The sequence below is a fragment of the Pseudonaja textilis genome, chromosome 6, assembly GCF_049901715.1.
Source record: "Pseudonaja textilis isolate UNSWEBS1 chromosome 6, rPseTex1.2, whole genome shotgun sequence".
In the NCBI taxonomy this organism is placed as follows: Eukaryota; Metazoa; Chordata; class Lepidosauria; order Squamata; family Elapidae; genus Pseudonaja; species Pseudonaja textilis.
Window position 1 is genome coordinate 33,013,044 of NC_141995.1, and position 27,563 is coordinate 33,040,606.

General features: G+C 37.4%; 2 protein-coding genes across 4 annotated transcripts; one reads left to right on the forward strand and one right to left on the reverse strand.

The window, feature by feature from the left end:
* CCNA2 (cyclin A2) lies at window positions 1–9,533 on the forward strand. Its single transcript, XM_026697998.2, has 8 exons — window positions 1–289; window positions 1,759–2,011; window positions 3,446–3,552; window positions 5,206–5,429; window positions 5,852–6,056; window positions 6,868–6,981; window positions 7,582–7,715; window positions 7,850–9,533. The coding sequence occupies exons 1-8, from the start codon at window positions 143–145 to the stop codon at window positions 7,899–7,901; spliced, it is 1,236 nt and encodes a 411-aa protein (XP_026553783.1). The 5' UTR covers window positions 1–142; the 3' UTR covers window positions 7,902–9,533.
* EXOSC9 (exosome component 9) lies at window positions 9,525–27,305 on the reverse strand. 3 transcript variants are annotated; one of them, XM_026697997.2, is made up of 12 exons: window positions 27,110–27,305; window positions 25,826–25,920; window positions 23,794–23,913; window positions 22,474–22,576; window positions 19,920–20,057; window positions 19,339–19,421; window positions 19,053–19,185; window positions 17,828–17,916; window positions 16,618–16,764; window positions 15,332–15,513; window positions 13,744–13,819; window positions 9,525–9,729 (listed from the first exon to the last, which is right to left on the reverse strand). In XM_026697997.2, exons 3-12 carry the CDS (start codon window positions 23,820–23,822, stop codon window positions 9,657–9,659), a joined length of 1,053 nt encoding a protein of 350 aa, XP_026553782.1. In that variant the 5' UTR covers window positions 23,823–23,913; window positions 25,826–25,920; window positions 27,110–27,305; the 3' UTR covers window positions 9,525–9,656. The 3 variants fall into 3 exon arrangements, with proteins under 3 accessions (XP_026553782.1, XP_026553781.1, XP_087792315.1); XM_026697996.2 differs by having other exon boundaries at window positions 27,069–27,305; XM_087936189.1 differs by lacking the exon at window positions 27,110–27,305 and adding an exon at window positions 26,970–27,089.
* Between the last annotated feature and the right edge of the window lie 258 nt (window positions 27,306–27,563).

Below are 27,563 nucleotides of genomic sequence, written 5' to 3' on the forward strand. Positions count from 1 at the left end.
GCCTTCCCATTGGTGGATTCAATAGTCGCGGGCTACTTGAACGGCGACAGCGGAGCGGGCCGCAGCGCCAGCGAGCGGGTGTTTTTTCCATCCCGCTTCCCTCCAAGCTCAGTTTGTGGGTCCCACTGTCAGCACGGCCACCATGCTGACGGACAACTCAGTGGACCTGGAGAACCAGGAAAATGTGCCTCCGGGGGCGAAGGAGGCCCCCAAGGTGGCGGGGGCTGCTGGACACCGGCTGGCTCTGGGGCTTCTGCAAGCTAATCAACGCCGCTCCCTCCAGCCACAGGTAAGGCGCTTTGCCCTTCTCGCCTGGCCTGGATGGGATGCCCGTCTCCCTGGCCGAAGTCGAGACACCCTTCTCTCTCCTCCTCCCCCCTCCCTCCCCACCGGTAACCCGCCATTTTGGAGCTCTCTTACCCTCCTCTTGCTGAGCTGCTGTTGCTTTCTTGCACTCGGCGAAGGCAAAGGGCGTGAGCAGCCAGCGTGGTCCTCTTGGGCTTCGAGGCCTTTTCGAAAGCGGAGGAAAGGAGCTTTCTGCGTGTTGGCTTGGCTACCGAGTCGCCTCCCGCAGGCAGGGTAGAGACCGAGTTAGGCTGCTCGCTGCGCCGCAGAAAGCCTTCCCGTTTAGGTTCGACCCAGGTGGACAAACGCTTGGGCCGCTGCTTGCTGCTGGACAAAGCGCTTTTCCCCTTAGCAAATAAAGGGCTCCGGCATGCGGATAGCCGCGGCTGAAAGGCCGTAGAGAAAGAAGCCCTTCTTCGGATTGAGATTGGATGAGAATAGCTTGGTCGAAAGTCTAGGATTGTAACGATGGATGTTCTCATCCTTGTCCCTCACAAAAATTCTCAATACTCAGGCCATAGGCTAGGCCTCAGCCGAACAAGCCATTATCATAAATGTCTATCCAGTCATCCTGGATCAGGGCTCTCCAACCATGGCAACTTTAAGACTTGTGGACTTCAGCTCCCAGAATTCCTCAGCCAGCCAAGCTGGGCTGAGGAATTCTGGGAGCTGAAGTCCACAAGTCTTAAAGTTGCCAAGGTTGGAGAGCCCTGATCCAGGTCATGGTTGTGCCAGAGGTGGTTTTTCAAGAGACAACTGGACTTCCTTGTATTTCTTTTGAAGACGTTTTGCTTCTCATCCAAGAAGCTGCTGCTTGGATGAGAAGCAAAATGTCTTCAAAAGAAAAAGGAAATCCACTTGTCTCTTGAAAAACCACCTCTGGGACAAGCCATATCGTACATTATTTCTCCTTAAGCTTGAGAGAGCTTTGATGCCATCCATTTTTATGAATTCCACAGCTGAAGGTAGATTATGGATTTTTCAGCACAGGGAATGTTGAGCAATGTGTTAATAGTAATAATCAGAATGCTGAGGGGCCTTCCAAAGCTGCAAACAAATTTGATCCATTTCAGGCAACATGCCAAGCCACAGTTTGGTTTTGGCTCAGTGTTCTTTGCTCACCCAGCCACTGTGGCATGCAAAGCAAGATTTGTATGTGAACCCAGTATGCTGTGGTATGTGATTCCAACTATTAATTCTTATAACATCTTTTGCTCACCTGATGTTGCCTAGTCCCATTATGTTCACTTAGAACAGGTGATTTCAATTATATTTTTTTTAATGTGGATCACGTTCTATTGGAATGCTCTAACTTTGCTTAGAAAGATTACCTCCCAATATATGGGCGAAAACATCATTTGGGAGAGCTAAGTACTAGGTGACTGACTGCTGTGTTTTTTTTTCTTCTGACAGGCCCCACATAGTCAAATACCTTGGAGTACAAATGATGAGAATTATATTGGTGTCCCCAATGGTAAAATGGGAAACAAACAGCCAGCTTTTACTATCCACTTGGATGAGCCTGATAACAGGAGACAAAAGAAACATACATCCAGCAAAAAGATTTCACCCAGCGAAGATGCTATCGGCTTGAAGGCAGTTGTTGCTTCAATGGGAACCAGAAAACCTCTTACTCCTATAGATAATCCAATGGATCTTAGTTCTGGTGAGGGTAACATCCTATCTTTAAAAATAGATGTATATTATAGTGATTGATTCTGATTACACTTAAAGTCTCTGCTAAATATATTGTTTTTTGGCAGGGTTCTTTTTGTCTATGATATAAAAGCTTATTCAGATTTAATCAACTTCAATTATGGCAATTGTACATATTCCTTTCAGTGAAGATCTATTTTTTACAAGATCATCTCACTGAAAAATCAAGAACTTTCTGGCTTCTATTACTTGTATGATATAATAATTGTATATTGTACATATAGGACAACTTCAAAATAAAATATATTTTGATTTCAAGTTTTGCTTTGAACCTGCATGGTTTTTTTGTTGATTAAGATTGAATGTGTCAGTTGCATTCTACTGCAATGTAAACCTTAAAGTAATTTGTATTCTGTTGATATTAGAGACTTTATTAATGTTTCTTAGAGTGGTAGAAAAGTGTTTCAAAAATACTTTTAATATGGTTGTACCATTTTTGTCAGTGAATGTATGTGAGGAGGGTTCCTTCTATAGAGTCTATTACTAAATGGACATGAAGTAAAATAAGTGCTTTCTGTACTTTGCTGGTGTAATACCATCTGTTCCTTCATGAGCCTAATCTTTATTTTCATAAAGCTAATTTTTTTATTACTGAGGGCCATTTTAAATTTCAACCAACTTCCTGTGATATTGTTGTCCAAAAGGTCAGGAAGCGTAATTGAAGCTCATGACCCTTCAAGTAGCATTCATCCCACTCTCCTGCTATGACCTGAATTCAAAGCAAGAAGGTGAATACAGGATCATTGAAGTTTACATCAAGATTGGTGGGGAATACTCATCCTATTTTACAATGAAGAAAATGACCAGTGTTGATGTCATGGTCGAAACTCCCATTAACTAGATTAGAATGTCTGGTGGATGGGATCAGGCTCTGTAGCTTGGACTTTGAAAAGTTTGATAGACAGATAAAAGCTAGGTTGGCATGTAATGCAATGCTTAGCTGTAATGTAAGTAGCTTGACTGGCTATAGATGTTGCATGAACAAAACCTTGAGATTAGGAGATAATTCTGGATTATAGCGCAAATCCCAGTTATAGTAATCTTAAAAACCATAAAACAGATCAAGATTTGAGTATGTATGAAACCAGGTAAAGTTTTAAGCACTTATTCAAAAAAGTAATATTTAACCAGCTTCTCTAGCTGTTTATATGGATGTCATTCATGGCTTTTGACCACTGAAAGTCTTAAGACTAGTTACAATGGGAAATGCTTCCCAGACAGTAGTCTATTGTGGATTTATATTGCTGTTTAAAATACTAAGATCATGGCATACACTGCGATCAAGACCAATTTTTTTATTTGAAAGAACTTACGTTTTTGGTAGTATTCATTGCTTGCCTTATATTCATAACTTTAAACATTTTACCTGTGGCTTTCATTTTAGGGTCACTGAGTATTATGGATATGTCAATAGAAGCAGAACAGAAAATTAACGTTAACCATGTCCCAGACTATATTGAGGATATCTATAAGTATCTTAGAGAAATGGAGGTAAGAACTGATCATGCTTACATAATGGGGGAGGAAAATAATCTTGTTGAACTTTAAATATGTGATTATATCTAGTCTATTCCAAATTTGAAAAATGCTGGGCAAGGATATCTGAGGTTTTTGCCCTTTTGCTTGGTAAGTAGAAATTATATTATAATGTAACTATTTCTAATTCTTACCTGGAGCTTATTGGGACCTTGCAGGGCTATTTGCACGCAACAAGTAAAGTCTTTATCTTCCAGAAAAGATGTTCAGTCAGCCTTGTAGGACTAATAAGAGTAATATATTCAGTACAATATATTAAAAAAGTCCACAGAAACTGATGAACATGATTTTTTAGATGATTACTTGCTTTGTATATGTGATGGGCTCCCTTGTAGAATGTGCATTAAAGAATTATACCAGGCTAAATCAATGTCAACTGGAAAGCTTGCCTATGCAGTTCAATTCTGTACAGGTTCACATCAATTCTTATTCCTTTTATTTATTTTAAATTGCCTTGTATCTTTTGTCTGGCTTGAGCAACTGTATACCGAGTTTGAAAGCACTCACTAGTGCCCTTTATACAATGAAGTGGGGCAAACTAAATGGCTACCATTAAATAAGGACTCAGTTCTCTTGCTAGCTTTATCCCAAGAATGGCTAGGTTGAGGTTGTGTACCTGGTTGATTTAGATTGGACAAAATTGTAGTCTAATGAACAGTTTCCGTATATTGCTGTATTCCAGTATGACTTTTGGTTGTTGTACAATGAAACAAAACATTCCCTAGCATCCATTTTAAAATTTGGTGGTAATTTAATAAATATAAATAAATGTCAGTTCAATACAATTTCCAAGACCTTTCTGAAGGCCATCAGGGTATCTGCAATGTACTGGAGAGAGGCTATTCCAAAGAAAGAAGCAGTAACAGGCACTCTCTGGGTTTCATTTTGGTAACATCTGAATATCCAGGGTGGATTTAAGTTTCCCTCCTGAGAAGGATATGCAAGGAGATAATCCTGGAGATAGTTGGAAATCAATCCATCTGGAGTTTTGTAAGCATTGGAATTGTACCTGGGAAACCCATCAGAAGTCGATATAGAGCCCCCAAAACTGGTTGTGTATGACTACAATAGACCTCAGTTGGGCTGCTGTATATATTGCACCAGTTGAATTTGTCAGGAGGCCTCAAAGGCAGCCATTTATAAATCACATGGCCATAGTCTAGCTTCACTGTGATAATGACCATCTCCCATGGCCTCCTGCTCTAAGTAATGGCAGTGGAGAGAGTTGGAGCCTATTACTTTCAGTTGATGAAAAAAGAAGCTTGTTTTGATTTTGTTGTCTATAAAATGTGGTTCTTATATGGCTAGTGGATAATCCAATATTTTTCTTCCTATATCAACAAGCTATTCTGATCATGAATATTTTAAACATGTTAATGTCTTTTTCAGCTTTAAGTGTGTTTACATAGCTGCCTGCCACTAACACGAGCAAGTGGACTGAATTTCATTTTTAAAAGTTTAAAATGCTAATAGAGTAAAAGTACCAATTAGGATAAAACTTTAAAAGCTTGATAGCACTTTTGCAATTGGATAGTAAGTTAATTGTAAATCAATTTTATTACATATAAGTCTTCAGAAGTAATGAGGTAATTGCTAATCTTTTTACAGGTGAAATGCAAACCCAAAGTAGGCTATATGAAGAAACAGCCTGATATTACAAATAATATGCGGGCTATTCTGGTGGATTGGCTAGTGGAAGTTGGTGAAGAATACAAACTACAAAATGAAACCTTGCATTTGGCTGTAAATTACATTGATAGGTTTCTCTCTTCAATGTCAGTGCTACGAGGAAAACTTCAGCTTGTAGGAACTGCGGCTATGCTGCTTGCATCGTAAGTAGATGAGAAGTTTGGAGTATTACATTTACCATCATGTCTTTAATGTGATGTTTACATTAAATATATGTGCAAATTCTGTTTTGACAGTACTTTCTGAGACAGAATTATAGAGATGCTTAATACAAATCCAGAATATATCTTGGAGAATGTATGAACTATAGATATTTAAAAATCTTATGGTTAATAGTTAAATAAACTTAAATATACACTACAGACTGATGATTTTTACTTCTAATATTTTTCCCAGCTAAAATGTGCCCATAAGCATTTAGCAGTAAGAACCTACAGTGTAGGATAAAGGTTAATACTAGCTACTATGACCAAATAATATCTGTATGAACCTATATAGTTGTGGAATAAGAAACACTTGGTGACAATTAGGTGATTATATAACAGTGCTTTTCATCCTACTTTAGAAAGTTTGAAGAAATCTACCCTCCAGAAGTAGCAGAATTTGTCTATATCACAGATGACACTTACACAAAGAAACAAGTTCTCAGAATGGAGCACTTAGTTCTGAAAGTTTTGTCATTTGATCTGGCAGCTCCTACAATAAATCAATTCCTTTCTCAATACTTCTTAAAACAGCCAGCCTGCTCCCTAGTGGAAAACTTGGCAATGGTAAGTGTTAGGATTTTTTTAAAAAACAAAAGCAAAATCTGAATATATCAGAAGCAGTTTTTAAAACTTTGTTCATCTATTGCAATTAGTGTCCGCTGAGAACATGCTGCTTTTAAAAATGAAAGGAAGAAAGAAAAGGCCTTCATTTTAGATTGTGCTCTGGTTGTTTGGCTAAAAAAGGTAATCCCAGAGAAATGAAGGCTAAGTATGTTATCAAATTCTTCATGTTCCTATATGCATATATGAACATAAGTCGAAGACTTCCATATAGGTCTTTGACTTAGGATCACAGTTGGGACTGGGATTGACATTGTAAGTCAGTGCAGCCATAAAATAAGACATCGTGTGACCAAATTGACTTATGATAGTAGGCCTGGCACTCCCAACATAGTTCTGGGATTGCATGCTGCCTGCAAAGCAGAATGGAAGATGGCCAAAAGGGGATACTTGGGAGATAGGTGGATGGGAGAAGTTGAAACGCCCATTATAGTAAATATGGGTGGGCACCTGAATTTTGATCATGTGGCTGTGGCAGCCATAAGTTCGGGCACTGATCATAAGTGCATTTTTTCAGCACTGCTGTAACTTTGAATGGTTGTTGAATGAATAGTTGCAAGTCAAGGACTGGATATTTTCCTACCTTTACACTGTAGCTTTCATCAATAACAAAACTGGGGCAGGCATTTAACTAGTATCTTGATATAAAATTTCATAATGAGCTCTTTTACTTAAAAATAGCTTTGTTACATTTTGACCTAGAAAATTTACACAAATATTAGAAATGAAGATTATGCTTTTTGTTTTTCTACAGTACTTGGGTGAACTAAGTTTAATTGATGCAGACACGTATCTGAAATACTTGCCATCAGTAATAGCTGCAGCAGCATTTCAAATAGCAAACTATGCAATTTCTGGAAAAACTTGGGTACGTATAAAAGCAAATTCTCCCCTTCCAACTTGTCTGTCAGAAATTTGCATTAACACAGCACTGTACTCCTACATCAATCTGCCTATAGTGTAGATAGCAATAGCACTTAAACTTATATACTGCTCCACAGTGCTTTATAGCACTCTCTGAGAGGTTTACAAATGCCAGAATATTGCCCCCAACAATCTGGACCCTCATTTTATCAATCTCAGAAGGATGGAAAGCTTGAGCCGGTTGTGATCGAACTTGCTGTGGGCAGAGTTAGCCTAAAGTCATACATTCTAAGCACTACACCTCTAGGTATCATTTCAGAGCTATTGATTAGAAACAAGGGATAGCTGGAGACAGTCATAAGGAATTTTTTAAAAGCTTCAGATTCAATTCCAAAACCGCACTTTGAAGCAGAAATGTAGTATCACTTGTCAACTTAGTTAACTTAGCTACACCTGTTTCTGGGAGCTTATAAGCTACACTTCTACAAGTGCCACAGACTTTATTTTCATTAGATCCAAACTCTTCTATCTGGGCAATTAAAATAACAATTGAACATCAAGAACAGAATTACTTAGGTTTTAAGTATTTGACTTTCCTTTACAGACAGATTCTCTTGCTGCAATAACAGGATATACACTTGAAAGTATTAAGCCTTGTCTCCTAGACCTCCACAAAACCTACTGCAGAGCAGCACAGCATACACAACAGTCTATCAGAGAGAAATACAAGACTGTAAAGTAAGTCTCACCCTTGAATGCTGTAACTGAAACAACTACAAGGCTATGTTAGACTAATTTGTATAGAGAAAGAGCCAAACAAATATTTTGTCAGATAGCAAAAATAATATTCATGTCACTTTTATCTTTTTCAGATACCATGCAGTGTCGCTCATTGACCCACCAGAGACATTAGATTTATTATAATAATATAAGCGAAATTTCAAATCTATATATAGTCCATTGTAAATGTACAGTTTTAAATGTGTATTTAGATTTCAATCAATCTGGTATATTACCATAGCTAATTATGAGGTTTTATACTTTTATAACGTTTTAATGTAAACTTTTGTACATGCAATCTTGTTCTATGTGCTTAGATGGCGCCCCTTTAAAACTGCAGAAAAAGACTTAAAACCATGCAGGTATAAATGCTGAGTGACACTGTTCGACCTTTTTAAAACAGTATGACCAGTGTGAGGATTTTCACTCTAAAATTGCAAATCAAGATACTTCAATGGAATATCTGCATATAATAAAGTTACAACGGTGTACTTTAAATAGTCAAGTGCTCAGTAGCTGAACTTGAGAAAACTGCTGTGATGCTTTTTGCTAACAAGACCCCTACTCTACTTGAAGGCTGTATCAGCTATTAAGGATAGTGATTTTTCTTTTTTTTAAATATGCCACTTAAGTAGCTTTGTAAACACTGCATTAATAGCTTTTATTCAAACCAGTGAGTCTGGAACGTAAAGGAAGAGCCTCCAATAATAAGAATAAAAGTGGTTTCTTACCATTAAAAAAAAATCCGATTAAATTAAAAACCTGCCTTCTGCTAACCTAGTTCATGAATCAGACTAAATGTGTTTGCAACTGAGCAAGCTGACCTGCAAAGGAAACAGCCATGCAAATCAGTGGGTTAGTTCAGAGTTCCTACTGCTACATGGCAATTTCAGCTAGGTTGCTGGAGGGGCACATTGCTCTGTATTCTGGCTTCAGGTGGTTAGGATCCTTAGGTTGTGTACCTTTTCTATTCTTGGTATAATCTTGATGTTCTAATACAGGATTAAAACAGTGTGTGTGCTGGACAAATACCAGGTTTTCTATGTTGCAAGGGTTAAATTTTATCGATGGAAGAGACTTTTATACTCAAATTTTAGAAAAATTAAATTCCTATAAGCAACCAATGCTTGAGATGCGCGCCCAGTAAATAAATGCATGGAAAGACCTAAATGTAACCATCTAGAAGCTGGCAAATAAAATCCCCTAAAAGAATCTCAGCAGTAACTTGATTTATAAAATATATTTTGCATATTGAAAAGTTTTGGTTTTAGTCTGCTACCTTTGTACTGTGAAATCTCTCCTCATACATGATCAGATAAAACAGCAGCAAAAGGAAGGGGTCAAATACAACAAGCAAAACTCTTAGCTTTAAGGGAGGGAAAAACTGATGGTCAGACAACCAAAAGGGCATATTTTATTGAGAAATGGAATAAGAAAATGTTAATGTCAAAGAACTGACTTAAAGAAGTCAGTTCAGCTTATTATTGTAGAAAGAATGGCCAATCAGCAAAGGCTTGTTTTCTCATATTCTGAAAAATGAATGACATGTCTTTTCCTCTTGGTGTTTCATTAACCATCAGTATTAATTAATCTTCTCCAAATTATGTTTTCACCAATGATAATCAAAAGCCATAGATGTTATCTGTTTGAGAGACTGGAGAGGAGAGGAAGATAAAATATTCCACCTCTTGCAGCAAAACGTTTTGAATAATCCAAACTTAAGATTTTGTTTATAGAGCAGTAATCACGAAGACCATTTGCAAAATCTTTATTAGCATTATAAAGTTTATTAGAAAATATATACAAAGACACATACAGTATTCCTATGAATTACATAATACAAATGTTTCTTTTAAGCATGAAAAGTTTAACAGAATACACAAATAAGATTCATTACTTTTAACAAACTCTTCTTTTTTTCTTATTTTTGCCAGCTGGTTTTTTCTTTGTGTTTTCTGATTTTTGGTTTGTTCTGTGGAAATGTAAAACAATTATTTCAACTAGTGCACTGGAACTCAAAAATAGTGTCATGCAAGATTGCAATTGTGTGTGTGTGTGTGTGCACTGGGCACACTTAGCTGTACAATGGGTTCCAATAATGTGGACAATGAACAATGCTATGTACACTGCTCAAAAAAATAAAGGGAAAACTTAAACAACACAATGTAACTTCAAGTCAATCACACTTCTGTGAAATCAAACTGTCCACTTAGGTAGCAACACTGACAATCAATTTCACACGCTGTTGTGCAAATGGAATAGACAACAGGTGGAAAGCATAGGCAGTTAGCAAGACATCCCCAATAAAGGAGTGGTTCTGCAGGTGGTGACCACAGACCACTTTTCAGTTCCTATGCTTTCTGGCTGATGGTTTGGTCGCTTTTGAATGCTGGCGGTGCTTTCACTCTAGTGGTAGCATGAGATGGAGTCTACAACCCACACAAGTGGCTCAGGTAGTGCAGCTCATCCAGGATGGCACATCAATGCAAGCTGTGGCAAGAAGGTTTGCTGTGTCTCTGTCAGCGTAGTGTCCAGAGCATGGAGGCGCTACCAGGAGACAGGCCAGTACATCAGGAGATGTGGAGGAGGCTGTAGGAGGGCAACAACCCAGCATCAGGACCGCTATCTCCACCTTTGTGCAAGGAGGGACAGGAGGAGCCCTGCAAAATGACCTCTAGTGGGCCACGAATGTGCATGTAGCTGCTCAAACAGTCAGAAACAGATTCCATGAGAGCCCGGCGTCCACAGGTGGGGGTTGTGCTTACAGCCCAACACTGTGCAGGACATTTGGCATTTGCCAGAGAACACCAAGATTGGCAAATTTGCCACTGGTGCCCTGTGCTCTTCACAGATGAAAGCAGGTTCACACTGAACAGATGTGACTGGGTCTGGAGATGTCATGGAGAACGTTCTGATGCCTGCAACATCCTCCAGCATGACCGGTTTGGCAGTGGGTCAGTAATGGTGTGGGGTGGCATTTCTTTAGGGGGCCGCACAGCGCTCCATGTGCTCGCCAGAGGTAGCCTGACTGCCATTAGGTACCGAGATGAGATCCTCAGACCCCTTGTGAGACCATATGCTGGTGCGGTTGGCCCTGGATTCCTCCTAATGCAAGACAATGCTAGACCTCATGTGGCTGGCGTGTGTCAGCAGTTCCTGCAAGACGAAGGCATTGATGCTATGGACTGGCCCGCCCGTTCCCCAGACCTGAATCCAATTGAGCACATCTGGGACATTTCTTGCTCCATCCACCAATGCCACGTTGCACCACAGACTGTCCAGGAGTTGGGGGATGCTTAGTCCAGGTGTGGGAGGAGATCCCTCAGGAGACCATCCAGCACCTCATCAGGAGCATGCCCAGGCGTTGTAGGGAGGTCATACAGGCATGTTGAGGCCACACAGTACTGAGCCTCATTTTGACTTGTTTTAAGGACATTACATCAAAGTTGGATCAGCCTGTAGTGTTTTTTTCCACTTCAATTTTGAGTGTAATTCCAAATCCAGACCACCATGGGTTGCTAAATTTTATTTCCACTGATAATTTTTGTGTGGTTTTTTTTTTGTCAGCACATTCAACTATGTAAAGAACAACGTATTTAATAAGAATATTTTATTCAGATCTAGGATGTCTTATTTTTGTGTTCCCTTTATTTTTTTGAGCAGTGTATATGTAATTTTTTGGCCTACCTAGCCATTTAATGCATAATATAAAGTACAGTTGCTAAAATGGCAAATAATTGCAGTTTTGCTTACAGTTATTTAACAGGAATAAGATTAAGCTAGAATCTTAGTCCCCCAAAAAACTACATTTGGATAAGTATCCTGAAACTTTAACGAGTTCAAAATCATTCAGTATGATTTGCCACAATTGCTACCAAAACACCACGCTCCTCAAGTGACCTCATCACATTATATCTAGTCAATTCCAGGTAGCATTCTAACCTGGACAGTCTAAAGCAAATACTTTTAAACTTTAGTTATTATTTTAACTATAGGTAAAGTCAATTTCAGGTAGCATTGTAAAAAGGAGTAAAAAGGAGACAGGTCAGGCACAGGACACTGCACAAAATATTTTTTTTCTGACTAAGATGGCAACAATCTGCAGCATCTCCATCATGCTTAGTGACCATTCAGTTGGGATTTGCAATTGCTAAATGAAAGGGTGTGTATATATGCTTGTAGATATGATTATTGTATGCATTTTTTCCATTCAGCATGGAATTTCATGTAAAAACAGCTTTCAACAATTTAGTCCAGAATATAACAGCCCTAATTTCAGCATTAAATCTATTAATGATAACTCAGTAATTAGGAATATTTACTTGCTTTTCATCTGAAAGAGCTTATGATTTTAAAAAGTGAATTTAGGTTCACAGTTCACTTAATACAATTTTGAAAGATTATCTATTGGAGGCAGTTCTATAATCCTAAACCAGCAGGTCTGCAAACATTATCTGCAGATGAGATCCCCGTATCTTCCAAGCTCACACTACATAGAATTCAAAACAAATAACATGGGATTGTATGTGATTACTGCCTTAAATTTTCTCTGTGATCATCTCAACATGAATATTAATTTAGAGAAGATCCACATTCATTAATAGTTCCTTGTTACATTCTATGAACATGTTTTCTTTCTATCCCATCAGAATAAAAACAAATTGGCTACAGCCTTCTGGACTACCAGTTTGCCCTACTTGTCAGACTTTGCTTATTGTTTCCACTAGTCTTTGTTCATTCTATATTTATAAAATTGTTGGGACAATCTTGACGCTATGGATGTACAGAATATCCAATTTTATTTGCTTTTTGTATAAAGGTTTATGCACATGGTCTAGTCTTCCTAGACTCACAACTGATCAAGAAGCAGATGGGAATTGTGTAGGTGGGCCTTGTCTGGTGTACCAACTGCATGTTCTTGGATTGGCAGCTCCTGCTTAGTCACTCATGCTCTAGTTGCCTCCAGATTGGAATACTGCAATATACTCTACATGGGTTACTGGAAGAGTATCCAGAAGCATCAGCTGGTACAGAAAGCAGCGACTTGAGCAACTGAATGTTCCTAGAGCAACACATATTACACCTTTATTCCACAAGTTGCATTGGTTGCCATTTTGCTTCCAAGTCCAATTCAAAGTACTGTTTCTAAGCTTTAAAGCCTTTCATGCTTTGGAACTAGGTCACATGATTGACTGTCTCTTCCTGATTATATCAGCTCACTCCACTAGGCCTGGTAGTATATTTCTTAGCAAAACATTTTTATTATACAGATTTTGATTTTATTTTCTGCCCTGGGTCAGCTTTGGTGAGATGAGCAGCTATATATAGTAAATTTGATTTTAAAAGTAATATTTTGTCACAAAATGTTCTAATTAGGCTTTTTTTGAAAATGAATACTATTATTCTCTAGAACTTCCATTTTTTATTTAAATAATTTTGGTCAACTTTACATGAAAGTTTTCCCTTAAATTCGATAGAGATGACTTGCATTCTTTGGTTTATGATAAGTATCTTTAAATCAATTTATGTTAGCCATTTTATAATTTAATACAAAATACTACAAATTATTTCACTATCCCTTTTTCTTAATTTTCAAGAAAAGCACCTTTTCAGAAAAAAAATTTCTATTGAATTCTATTGAGGTAAGAAACAGTATTAGCCGTTCGTTGGAAGAGACATGTCTCTTTCCTTTTTGGAACAAAAAAAAAATTAAGTCTCCAAGAGATCTGGCCAGCAAAAGAGATTTATGAATTATAACCATGGTTTTGTTGTAGTTCTTTTTACAAAAAAGCCATTTTGGGTCCAGGCCACATGTTGGATACTGAGCTGTATATCAGAATTATTTCAAGTAAACAAGCCGACCTGAGGATGGCTTGATCAACATGTTCTAGGAGAAAAATGCAACATTTGGGAGATTCTAGACTTCCATTTTCACAGTCCCCAGTTAAATTGCCTCTCCCACCTTTTGTAAAACCAGTGCCCCTACCTGTTCTTTGGTGTTACTTCAGGTTCTAGAATAACAACATCTTCCTCTTCACTGTCCGATAAGACGATTGCCTCTTCTTCAAGACAGAAGAAAAATATTGATATTGATTTTTAAATCCTATACAGCATCTAAATCTGTCATGGATAACAATTATATGGTATCTATGGATTGATATGATGATACATAATAGCAATAGCACTTAGACTTATATACTGTTTTATAGTGCTTTACAGCCTTCTCTAAGCAGTTTACAGAATCAGCATATTGCCCCAACAATTTGGGTCCTCATTTTACCCACCTCAGAAGGATGGGAAGGCTGAGTCAACCTTGAGCCTGGTGGGATTTGAACTGCCAAATTCTAGGCAGCTGGCTGCAGCAGAAGTAGCTTGCAGTACTGTACCCTAACCACTGCGCCACAGAGGCTCCTTTAATAAATCTAAAAATCAGCAATGTCTTCTCTAATCAGATTCTGAAACACATTTTCATATGCTGTAGAAAATGTCTACAGCACACATTTCCAAGAGTTATTGGGCAGATGGAAAATGCTTTATGTATAGGAACTGTGGAAGAAGGAAACTGAAACAAGATTTCAAGCCACTGCTCATTTTTATACTGGCAGCAAAGTTTATAATTGTGTTATAGTTGTTTCACTTCACCAGATTAATACAACAGGCTTTAAATGGACTAATTTTGCACACAAATTAATGTTGATACACATGGTATATAAATTGTCAAAGAGTATGTAATCTCTGATTCAAAAGATGTTTGTGAAGAACAGATAATTGTTCCATTAATCAGTTAAAATTTCACTCTACTAATAAAATAAATGCTAGACATTTTTCACCAGAAAAGACACTGCATATGCACCAATTTGCTACTGTATTGATATCATTTAACAACCCATTTCAGGTAGTTCTGTTGCTAAGTGAGACAGTTGTTAAAGGGAGCTTTGCCCCATTTTACAGCTTTTCTTGCCAATTATTAAGTGAAACACTGCAGTTAAATTAGTAACAGTTAAGTGAATCTGGCTTCTTCACTGTCAGAAGGTTGCCAAAGGTGATCACATGACCGCAGGACAATAACCGTCATAAATATGAGCCAGTTGCCAGGCTTCTGAATTCTGATTATGTGACCATGAAGATGCTGCAATGGCCGTAAGTGCGAAAAGCAGTCATAAGTCACTTTTCAGTAACTTCGAATGGTCGCTAAATGAACTGCTGTAAGTTGAAAATTATCTATAGTGACAAAACTACTCCATTCTTATGTAAGTTTAATTTCTACGTTGAAAGTGTGGACCCACATCCTAGGAAGCCCCTCTCATGTTAGATCCCTTAATGCAATGCCTTTGCATTGGAATCGTGGATAGCTGTTTGCAGAAATAACCTGGAGTGTTGAAAACAACTTTGAAAATGTTCACTGCTAACTATATAGAAGGGCAAAAGGATTTTAAATTGAAAGCAGCATGTGATTTGATGAAATTTCAAAATTTCCTTTACACACACACGAAAGTAAAAACAGATCTACAAAAATGAATTTCAACTTGAATGCAATTTCCTACTTCACATTTTTTTTAAAAAAGTATTCTAACCTTTTTGATTTTTGGCTTCAATATGAACATCTCCCATTTCTATATTTTGGTCTTCTACTGTTAGAGATTCATCCTGGCCATCTTCCTCTTCCATCTCAGATTCCTCAAAATCTGCCCATGAATTCTGAAGTCCTTCTCCAATCTGAGCTGTCCCTGGTGCCCATAATACAGGCTTGGATAAGCTAATTTCATTAAGGAAAAACCAGGTCTTATCTAAAATGTATTATAATATAATAAAGAATGATTCTCATATTTTTCCATATTTTGGAAGAATAATCATCTTGCAAATTTGCCGTATAATTCTTTTGGGGAAGGAAGGATATGAGAAAGAAAGATGTTACTCGCTTAAATATGGTTAACAAAAAATATAGTAAACTTACTGAACAGCCAACTACATGCATATGAATACAGTCTTTCTAGCAAATACTACACAGAAAAATATTAAAGTGATCAACAAACAAAAAAGGTAGTTTTATTGTTGATATCTGCTATCAGACATAGACCTGAAGGTTTGCTAAATATCAGTTAAATATCACAGAATGTGGGATGATTCTAACTGTATGTCTGTGCTCATGAATAAATATTTGGAATATCCCATATGAACAAATCAATGGATAACAAATATGTTTTTCTGAAAATGTGACTAACTTACCAGTATCCTTAATGTTTAATATTTTCCTCCATATTTACTGGATACCTCAAAGGATGTTTATGAGTTGTCTTCCAACTTCATTATACTGGGTGATGGGATATTTAATTCTACAATATTGGCTTATTCAATTATTTCCTGTTTGGTTTAATGTTAACTTTTATTTATCAAATGTAGACACTCATATCAGAAGCAACTTAAATACAGTGTTACAAAGATCACTACGGTTTTAAAATGTGAATGTACTCTTGAATTATATACCAAAAAATTGGGAGATATCTCTGATGAAGAGTAATGGAATTATTGACATGTTTGGCAGCAAAAGTATTAGTCATCAATATTGGCAAGACAATTGGCGAGACATCAATATGTGGTTTTCTATTTATGAACTGGCTTTCTATCAAAACAATGGAAAGCTGATCAATATTAGGTTATGTAATCAAGGTGTTTATAGGAAGAAGGTATAATGATGAATTTAAATATCAATATGAATGATTTTGCATGCAATGTTTTTTGTTTCCTTTCTTAATTTATTTCCTCTTTTCTGAATATTGAAACAATATTTTTTAAAGAAATTAAGATAATCCTGAGCATAGAAGCCCAACCATCTGATTTTCTATTATGCAACAAAAGATACATTTCTGGAGGAGGAAATGCTTTGGCAATTATTTCTTCAGCTTGCTCTTGTACATCATTAGTATTGACTGGGGCTTGTTCTATTTTAAAGGCAGTTATTCTTTCATTAGGAATTGATTCTGCAAATCCATATTTTCCACCTTCTTTCCTATTAAAAGAAAAGAATTCCTTTAGAAGTTCACATTTGCATTGAAACGTAGATTAAGAACCAAAAGATACCATTACTTTATGAATACTTAACCATACTTAATATAATCATACTCCATTTTATTCAATTCAAGAAACCAAATGGATGTGTTCTCAGCATATTTACAACAGAAACTGTGCTACTAGCTCTTCTTTCTGATACTGTAAGTTTAGGATACAGATGAGATGGTGAAAGCAGAAAAGAATCAACATTTTGCACTGAAAGACCAAGATTTCTGCCTAGCCATCATTTAAAAAGCTATTCTAAAATACGGTTTTACTTAAGTATATTCCAAATATCATCACCTCCAAGTAAGATAATAAATTCACAGAAAAATAATTATCAGAACTTTTAATTAGTCAGAATTGTTTTTTATTAATGTCTTTTTCAACAGCCTTGCTTGCAGATATTTCATTATCTGACCAGGTAACATCCCAGTTCAGGTGTGTCAAACTCAAGGGCTGTGGGCTCGATCCGGCCTGCGGGGTGTTTAAATCTGGCCCGCAGGGGTGGCCTGGAAATAGTGAAGGACCAGCCCATGGTGTCTCTGTTAGCGAAAACGGGGGTGCATGGGTCCCCCTGTGTCCTGTTTTGGCTGGCAGGAGGCCGTCCAGACTGAAAACAGGTGCATGGAGCCACGCATATCCCCCATAGCCAGCAAAGTGCTACAGGAGGCCATCCAGGCCAAAAATGGGGTATGGCAGGGTCGCACAGGGGAAACTCCATGTCCCGTTTTGGTTGGCAGGGTGCTGCAGGAGGTGTCGGTACAGTCATTTCCCTCCTCCTCCCCAACCTGCAGAGGAAAACTACAATGATGATCTGCCCCTGGAAGAAATCCAGTTTGACACCCCTGTCCTAGTTGGTAATGAAATGTTTGGAAGCAAACAGTCAAGCTTAGAAAACACCACTGGTTCAATTCAAATTGTTTTGTAATCTACCAGACTGCCATTTTACAAACATGGATGTATCAATTTATAATAGACTACATTAAAAGGCATTAGTCTGCAGCATTAAAAAACCTCACCTAACTTTTTGATCATTTTCCAAAGCTTTTTGAATTAGTTCAGTGATTTCTGCTACTTTAACTCCTGTTATTTTGCTGCATCTCAAAACCTGTGGAAAATCATAATGCAAGTTTAAATTATTTCATCATAGAATGAATTTTCCCCATGAATATTTGCAAGTGGGTAATCCAAAAGTCTTGAAATATACATTGAAAAACAATTCGCAAATGAGGAGAGAAAGAAGATAACAGGAATTCAGAATATGATAAAAGACCCTTCATTGTTGATTTTTAGGATTTACTTTCCTTTCCAACTACCTTTTTTTTTCTTTACATTTACATGAAGTTTAATTAAAGAATTATAAACTGATAAGTTTGTCAAAGTCAGAACTGGGAAATAAAAGATTTATATTTAATTAAACTGGATTAATTTATTCTTCATACAGAATCACAGAATCAAAGAGTTGGAAGGGACCATATTAAGATTAAGGTCCCTGGTTCAGGACAAGAATCCAAATGAAACCATCTCTGAAACAATGAGCAAATCTTGAACAAATCGTGAATACAGGAACCCACAACCTCTCTGGATTATTGATCTGCTATTACTATACAATGTTTTTTTTCTTAATACCCAATTGGATTTTACCTTCCTCCAGTATATAAGAATACAGAGCAACATGCATCCAAAGGAATTCTACCATAAAAAGCTACTGACAGGGAATAGTAATAGATCCAAATTGGGCACTGCTCACATTGGACACTGCTTTATAAGATACAATAACTTCAGATACAAAAGTTACCAGAAACAACTGTCAAAGAAAATGCATATTAAAGTATGCCAAAAATCTAATTATAGTTTGTTAGCTAACACATCTGTATCTTAGACACAAAGGATCACTCCCACAAATGATTTCTGGTTTGCAATTTCTGAATGACTACCTATTATAACATGAAGTCAGAGCTGTAGGAACAATTTCCCACAAGGGTTGGTATATAGATCAGTAAGTAAAGAACGAAGTTAAGTGATTAAAAGAAACCTAGTATCCTTCCTTTTTACCAAGAATTCTATTAAGAGCAATTTGAATCCAACTCATTTATTTTAAATTTCTTGCTGAATTCAAAATGGATTTGAAACCCAACGTTTATCATAGGAAAAGAAGAAATTAACCAATTGAGGCCCAGAGACTGTCATTTTAAAAGAAAAATATCATAAGTAATGCTCAAGTTTTAAAAACTTCCATGTTACCTGTTCTTTTAATAGCATAATTCCACCACTGGATTGAATGGTGCAGATTTCACGGTGTTTGTTCATGGCTATTACAAGGAGGCCATCCATTACACGTTCTTCTTGTTCACTGGGATCTACTAGTAAGTAAGTCCTGTACCGTTTTAGAACAAGCCGTAAGATTTTATATCAAAATGGAAAATAAATTAGTAAATGCAATAACCTAGTAGATAAAACAGTAGTCTTAACCATACTAGCAGTACTTAGCTATATTCTCAAAAGTGAACTGAAAGTAATGTTAACTTACCCTTGCTGGAAAAAAGCAAAGCTTACACAAATCGGCATGTGGTGGATACTCAGAGGGACAGGATCCCTTTCTTCAGGTGTATACTAAAGAATCGAATACAACAGTATTTTGCTTAGCCAATTGCATATGCAAATATACATACATAAACTATATGGATAATCAATGCTTTAATGTTAAAGGCATGTTGGCTTTCTAAAATAAAGAAAGGAGCTATACCGATTTATTATTGTAATAGGACTTTGACTTTCTTTCAAAAATGAAAGAATATCATGTATAATATATTAAGTAATTTTGATTAAGTAGTTATGTTTATGTATGATTTTCTGGCAGAAGTTTTATGTTGTAATTAAAAATACTTACTATCTAAATATATATAGGAATCTTGCTTTGATCCCCTTGATTTTATTGACATAATTTTTTAGTTCAAAAGGAAAACAACGTAATAGATTTAGAAAATCTGAAAATACTATATTGTTTTTAAAGTGAATACACATTTACAGACTGTTCCCAATCCAATTATAGAAAAACCAAAACATGCAAGAGTGAGATCATTTTAAATTCCCACTTCCAAAGAAAATTACCAATGTTACTTCTTCGCCCTGTACTGACACATCAGGCCTCCGAAAGTGGCAGAGTGCCACTATTGCTGCTATACTTGCAGCATCAATAATGTTTCCATTATGATTCAGCAAATGCAGGTCCACACGAATTTGCCACACCTCAGAAAAAAAAATAATTCATTTTAATTCTCTATTTTAATCCATTGTCCATAAATTTAGCAGGTATCTTGGTGAAAAAAGAAATCTAGAAAATTCTGACACAATAAACTGTCAGATGGCATGTAATACTATGCATATATAAATCTCTAGTTCCTGCTGATTTCCCAAATATGTATGAAATGTTTAGGGAAAAAAATCTAAAAGGGCAGCCAATACCACTTTCTAACAATGGTTAATATATTTCACACTACTAAAAGTCCATACATACAGGAACATATTTACATTATAAGCAGAGAAAAATCTTATTTACGATTCCAACAACAATATATTTTGCTACCAAAATACTTATTATAGCAATAGTTATGTAATTGTTCAAATGGAATCTAAATCAATTTTACCAAATACTATGTATACTTCTGAACAGTTTCAACTATCTTATACTAGAATTACTGTCATATAAATTTATGAAAAGGATTCAGCTACTAAAACTAAAAACGTTCCTGGTAAATGTTTTTTATAGCCAGTTTGATCTAGTTGAAATGTACTTGAATATTAGTAGCTCGGGTTGGTAGCTGTTTCGTAAATGTTTCGTCACCATTTAAGGAGACATCGTCAGTGCGCTTTAAAGTACACTGACGATCTCTCCTTGAATGGTGTCAAAATGTTTGCAACCAAATTGCCAAGCTCTGAGCTCAAACCAACAGCCCAATTTGATCTAGCAATTAAGGCACCAGGCTAGAAAGCAGGAGATCATGAGTTCAAGTTCTGTCTTAACCACAAATGGTAGCTGGATGACGTTGGGCCAGTCACTTTCTCAGTCCAACCCACCTCATAAAATTGTTATAGGGAAAACAAGAGGAGGAAGATGTGTTGGATATATTCGCTACCTTGAATTATTTGCAAAAATAATAAAGGTGGGATACAAACAAACAAACACAGGTAATTAACAGTTTCAAAGTTATGACACCTCCCCAAAAGTAATTATGCCCCGCTGCTGAAATTACATATGTAGGAGCACCACTGTGGTCATTCGCCCATACAACTGACGGCAGATATGCTGCAACATGCCCTCTGCCTATTTCCTCTCCCATCCTGCCCCCCAGTCCCCACAGGCACTGGGCCTGCTTTGCTAGCCTACCACGTACTCATCCCCACCCTGTCACCAATCGCTCGTTTACCTTTTGAAGATTTCCAGAGCTCAAGATGTAGGAAAGGAAAATAGCCTGGACCACATGGGACAAAAGCAGCCGTCTTTTGCTCAGACACTGATGAAGCTATTTTCCTTTGGTTGCTAGATGCTAACTTTCCCTCCCCACCAACATTAGCCCTCCTAATCTTACACTAATGGTGCGAAAGGGAAGGCATGCAGCTAATGGCAAACCTCTTTCCTATCGATTTCTTTCCTCTTCGCAAAATGTTGACATTCAGGGAGCTAGGAATTGCAACGGATCAAAAGCCCTGTTGCACTACGCTGGCATTAGGCTGGGGGTTCATAGAGCTAAGAAATGCAAACGACCCAAATCAACATGATTTCTTCTTAATTCCCCAAACACCAGCTATGCTAATCCTGCTGGATTTGCTTCCCTTTCAATCCTTTCCTCCTAATGCCAGTCATGCTAGCGTAAAGCGGTTGGTGCTGGGAGGGAAGGATTGCAAGGGAAGTCAAACCAGCAGGATTTCTTCTAAATTGTGCCATGTGGCCCAGCAATGTCCAAGAAGGGAGTGGCATTCTCTACTCAGCTTCCCGAATCTGGGTATTTTCAAAAGCTAAGTGTGCAATTGTGACAGGGTGGAGTATGGAAGGGGCCCATAGGATTTGGGGAACCCATGTGGCAAGAGGCAGAGCATGAGATAGCTCAGAGGGTGCGGGAGGCTTTTCAGGGCGCCTGTGCCTGCACTAGGCTTCCCATGGTTTCCCCTGTCCCTGAGTCACTCCATGCTATACCTAATGACCCCATGCGTTCATTTAATAAATGCATTGGAGAAAACATGGATGGGGAGATCATTAATTATGCACTTCATTTAACATAGTCCTCGATTTCTGACACGGATGGGCAGACTCCATTACTGTCGTAAGTAAGGACTACCTGTAAATTAGTAACTTATTTATTTAGTAAATTTAGAGGCCACCCATCCTATATACATGCCTCAGGCTCACAATTAAAACAGTGTGACAAACAATTAAAACACTCAGCGTTAAAAACAACAAAAATAACATAAAAATAGTTAAAACAAAGAAAAGATTGGAAAATCTAAAACATGACTTGCATGTAAAATTATATATCAGATTATAATCAGAGTTTCTAGTTTGGAAAATATACAAAAGAATGCAATTTACTTTAAAATACATGAATTCCAAAACAAAAGACATTAGATTTTTCAAGGCTTGTTGTCTGGAATTCATATAATTACACACCTTTTCACCAGCAACAACACAAAGAGATTCAGTATCTACACATTTGGAGTTCCTTAGGCATCTTTCTAATAGCCGATTCAGTTTTACAAGCAATTCAGATTGCCTAGAGTAAAAAAAAAATCATACAATTTATTTTCAAAAACTCAGTACATTGTTTTCTAAATTTCTAGGAATTATTGAGTTCAAAGATGTCTTTGAAAAGGGATCCATTGTCAGATAAAAATGAGAAATCAAGTTTTTCAAATCTTGATTTTGCATCTTACATATTTTTTCACAAGTATCACTAATACAGACATTTTAGTGTAAATTTCCCTTCCTGGACTCTTTTGAGATATTTATAATGAAAAATCCCCAAGTTAATTGTTTTGGGTTCAAAATATAATACATTTGCTATGGTTAATATTATAACAAACATTGGAATATTATTTGCAGAAAACAATGTATTATCTTTTTTCTCAAACTAAACTGACACTGTGAAGTAAACCAGGTCTCAAAATTGGTTTAAAAGATCTGAAGGGACACTGTGATCTTTACATTATATCAACTAGTAGGTTTTTTTTTTTGTTCATTTCTATGTTAAAAAATAAAAACCGTTCGTAAGTTATTACCACTTGTCAATATTTACAATTTCAACATTTCTTGATGTATTATTTTGGATGAGTAGCATTTTCAGTCTCAGAAACATTTAGGTTATTAGAAAGGAGCACTATATTTTATAAAATAAAAAGCTCATAGTGAACCTTTAATCATATTTGTTGTCAATAAATCAATTTAATATGCAAATGTTAAAGATGACTAAATGAAGAAAGGAACTTAGGAAACTCATTTTATTGAAACAATGAGAAAATATTTTGACTTCAGTATCAAAAACCTTACTAGATCTCAGACTACAGTAATAATTCAAACTTCTTAGATGTCCAAGTTTGTGTTTTTACAAAAAAGAAATACTGCTGGAAATGTGATCAGAATAATATTTCATTAAAAGGCATGTTTTGCATATTCTTAACATTACTATGTTCTGGGAAGAGGTAGTTCCATACATTAATTTCAAACATAAACTTTGAAGTAAAGTTTAATATTTTCAGATACATACGTTCTTTTGAACTACATACATATTGCATGGAAATTGACATGGATTAAGGAATGGATTCTCCATGCCCTGAACTGCCAAAATATTAACCCTTCAACATTTGAAAGAGAAATTTATGGTTCCAGTTACCCTGTTGAAGACTTAATATTTTGGCAATTAACAGGGCATGGGGAGAAATGTTTTACTTGAATCCTCCTTTCGTTACTGCAAGGTGGAGGGCCCACACATACCTTCCAGGTTCAAAAGCTGGTGAAGCCATTGGTGACAGCTCTAGATTAAAGAAAAGTATGCCTTCTGTTGCACGATTTGGCTTTGGGGAGACAAGTTCACATGACACTTGCCCAAGAACTCTGCAAAAAGAAGACACAGTCTTTAGAATCAAACCATAGACACTTATTGGTTAATAGAAGAAATGGCAAAGATTCTATAAAATCTACACTAACATAGAAGTGAAATATATCTGGAATCTATTCACTGGATACCTAGCTGAAAGTAATAAATGGCATAATGCCTTTATAAGTGCTATCAAGTAGAAGATAAGGTAGGTGTGGAATAGCTGTTTGATACAAATCAAAGGAAAAGTTTCATTTACAGGTGAAACTCAAAAAATTAGAATATTGTGCAAAAGTTCATTTATTTCAGTAATGCAACTTAAAAGGTGAACCTAATATATGAGGCAGACTCATTACATGCAAAGCAAGATAGTTCATAATTGAGATGATTATGGCTTACAGCTCTTGAAAACCCCAAATCCACAATCTCAGAAAATTAGAATATTACATGCAATCAATAAAACAAGGATTGTACATAGAACAATATCAGACCTCTGAAAAGTATAAGCATGCATATGTACTCAGTACTTGGTTTGGGCCCATTTTCCAGCAATTACTGCCTCAATGAGGCATGGCATCGAAGCTATTAGCCTGTGGAACTGCTGAGGTGTTATGGAAGACCAGGATGCTTCAATAGCGGCCTTCAGCTCTTCTGCATTTTATTCAGTCTCATGTCTCTCATCTTTCTCTTGGCAATGCCCCATAGATTTCCTATGGGGTTCAGGTCAGGTGAGTTTGCTAGCCAATCAAGCACAGTAATCCCACGGTCATTGAACCAGCTTTTGGCAGTGTGGGCAAGTGCCAAGTCCTGCTGGAAAATGAAGTCAGCATCCCCATAATACTCATCTGTGGAAGGAAGCATGAAGTGCTCCAAAATCTCCTGGTAGATGGCTGCGTTGACCCTGGACTTAATGAAGCACAGTGGACAAACACCAGCAGATGACATGGCTCTCCAAATCAACACAGACTGTGGAAACTTCACACTGGGCTTCAAGCATCTTGCAGTGTGTGCCTCTCCATTCTTCCTCTAGACTCTGGGTCCTTGGTTTCTAAATGAGATGCAAAAGTTGCTCTCATCAGAAAAGAGGACTTTGGATCACTGAGCAACACACCAGTTCTGTTTTTCTTTAGCCCAGGTAAGATACTTCTGACGTTTATTATTCAGGAGAGGCTTGACAAGAGGAATAAGACATTTGAAGCCCATGTCCAGGATCCATCTGTGTGCGGTGGCTCTTGATGCACTGACTCCAGCCTCAGTCTACTCCTCGTGAAAGTCCCCAACACTTTTGAATGGCCTTTTCTGACAATCCTTTCCAGGCTGCGGTCATCCCTGCTGCTTTTTCTTCCACACTTTTCCCTTCCACATAACTTTCTATTAATGTGCTTTGATACAGAACTTTGGGAACATCCAACTTCTTTTGTAAGTACCTTTTGAGGCTTTCCCTCCTTCTGGAGTGTGTCAATGATGGTTTTCTGCACAACTGTCAGGTCAGCAGCCTTTCCCATGATTGTGATTCCTACTGAACCAGACTTACAGGCCCCCATCAGAGATGTTAAGAGTTAGATTTTTGTTACATACCCAACTTCTGCATGAACCTGATTAATTATCTAACAAGTGTGGAATTTCATCTCCTGGGAAGGAAATATGGCACTTTCTGATAGTCGTTGTAAGAGGTTTAAAAATAATTTCATTTCAGTCAACATTGTGTTTATTTTAAAAAATATGCTTTTAACAAAGATACCATTTAATATTGCTCTTTTACTGTATCTTTTTGTTATTTTACCAAGTAATGTACTGAACACTCTGCATGGTTTCATTATATCTTGTAATTTATGTTACGTAAGTTAAAATTTGCTTTGTAAAGATTGTTTTCCTGAAAGCCAGACTGCAAGTCTATTACAATATACAGAATTATAAAACAGTGGATACCTTGTTTTTCCGAGCTCCACAATACAGCAGCCATAGTCAACACCAAAAGAAATGCGGAGGTTTCTGTAATCGTAGCACTGTCTCCCATCCAGACGCTATAAATATGAAACAATATCTATAATATCAATATCTATATTGACACTTAACAGCAAGAATGAAAAATAGCTCAAATCAAATGCTCAAATCTGAGGAAGCAAAGCCAAAATTTTGTGCATGGACCTTGCATAATTCAGTTCTAACCTTTTAAAAAGTTTTAAACTTCAGAAAAAACGGCAAGCAGAAATCAACGGGACATCTTGGTATCTCAAAGATTTTAAAAAATGCTTCATATGTTGATGCTTACTTTGGGCATTTCTAATTTAGGACTGCAATCTAAGAACTTATAAAGTTCTGCACTACCTATAACAGTTAAAACAATCCAGAGGTTACACCATGATGAGTCCAGAGTACAGGTAGTCCTCAATTTATGGCAATTGAGCCCAAAATTTCTGTTAAGTAATATATTTGTTAAGTGAGTTTTGCCCCATTTTGCAACCTTTCTTCCCACGGTTGTTAAGTAAATCACTTGCAGTTGATAAATTAATAGCCCGGTTGTTAAGTGAATCTGGCTTCCCCAATGACTTTGTCAGAAGGTTACCAAAAGGTGCTCACATGACCTTGGGACACAGCAACAGTCACAAGTATGAAATAGTTGCCTTACAAGCATCTGAATTTTGAATTTTGAAGCTTGTAACTGTGAAAAATGGTCACGAGTCACTTTTTTCAGCGCTTTTTCAGTGCTTTTTTCAGTGTAACTTTGAACGGTCACTAAATGAATTGTGGTAAGTCGAGGATTATATGTATCTAAAGCTAGTCTTTTGGAATGTCTGTCCAAGAACAGACTCTCCACATTAGGGGTCTCCAACGTCGGCCACTTTAAGACTTGTGGACTTCAACTCCCAGAATTCCTCCTCCAGACACGTTAGTTCAGGAATTCTGGGAGTTGAAGTCCACAAGCCTTAAACTTGCCAAGTTTGAAGATCCTTGGCCTAAATCCTTCCACAGAAAACGTTTGCAATTTCTAGCAACATCAATCTCAAGCAGACCTCAACTTAAAAAAAAAAAAAAAGTGGATGGCAAAAGGCAGCTGGCGCCGCTTTCTCACCCCACTATGCACATGCGCAGACCGATATTCATCCGTCCCTCGGGCACCTCGCCGCAGTTCGAAGCGCACGTGATATTATCTCCCCCTCCCCCCCGTTACCTTCCTTTCCTCGATAGCCCGGAGCAGGAACCGTTTCTCACAATTAGAGAGTGGCGTTTCCTTCATAGCAGCTACCGGTTCGACCTGTCTTCAAATGGTCGCGTTCTTTCGATAGCCGTCTGTGTTTTGCAGACGTCATAAACGGGCGCCGTTTAGCAAGAGCCCGCAATTTAAAAAGCGTTGCCAAACCGGCTTTCGATTTCTGCTTGGCAACCCGCCGTAAAATAGAAGGAACGTGACGTAAAAAAAAAAAGGTTTATTAGGTGCGCACGCGCGGACTTAAGCGTGACCCCTCCCCCGGTGACTGAAGGGCAGGGAAATCCATGGGTGTCTGGCGGCATTTGCCTGGAGCAGCGATGAAGAGGCCGTAGCTTTTTAGAGGTCGTCGGGCTCTGGCGGTGCGTTAAGCTGCGGCTGACGGAGTGTTTGAGTCGAAATTCCCCACTATAGAACCAGTGCATAATAAAACCACCGATTTTTTTTTTCGCTGCCTGT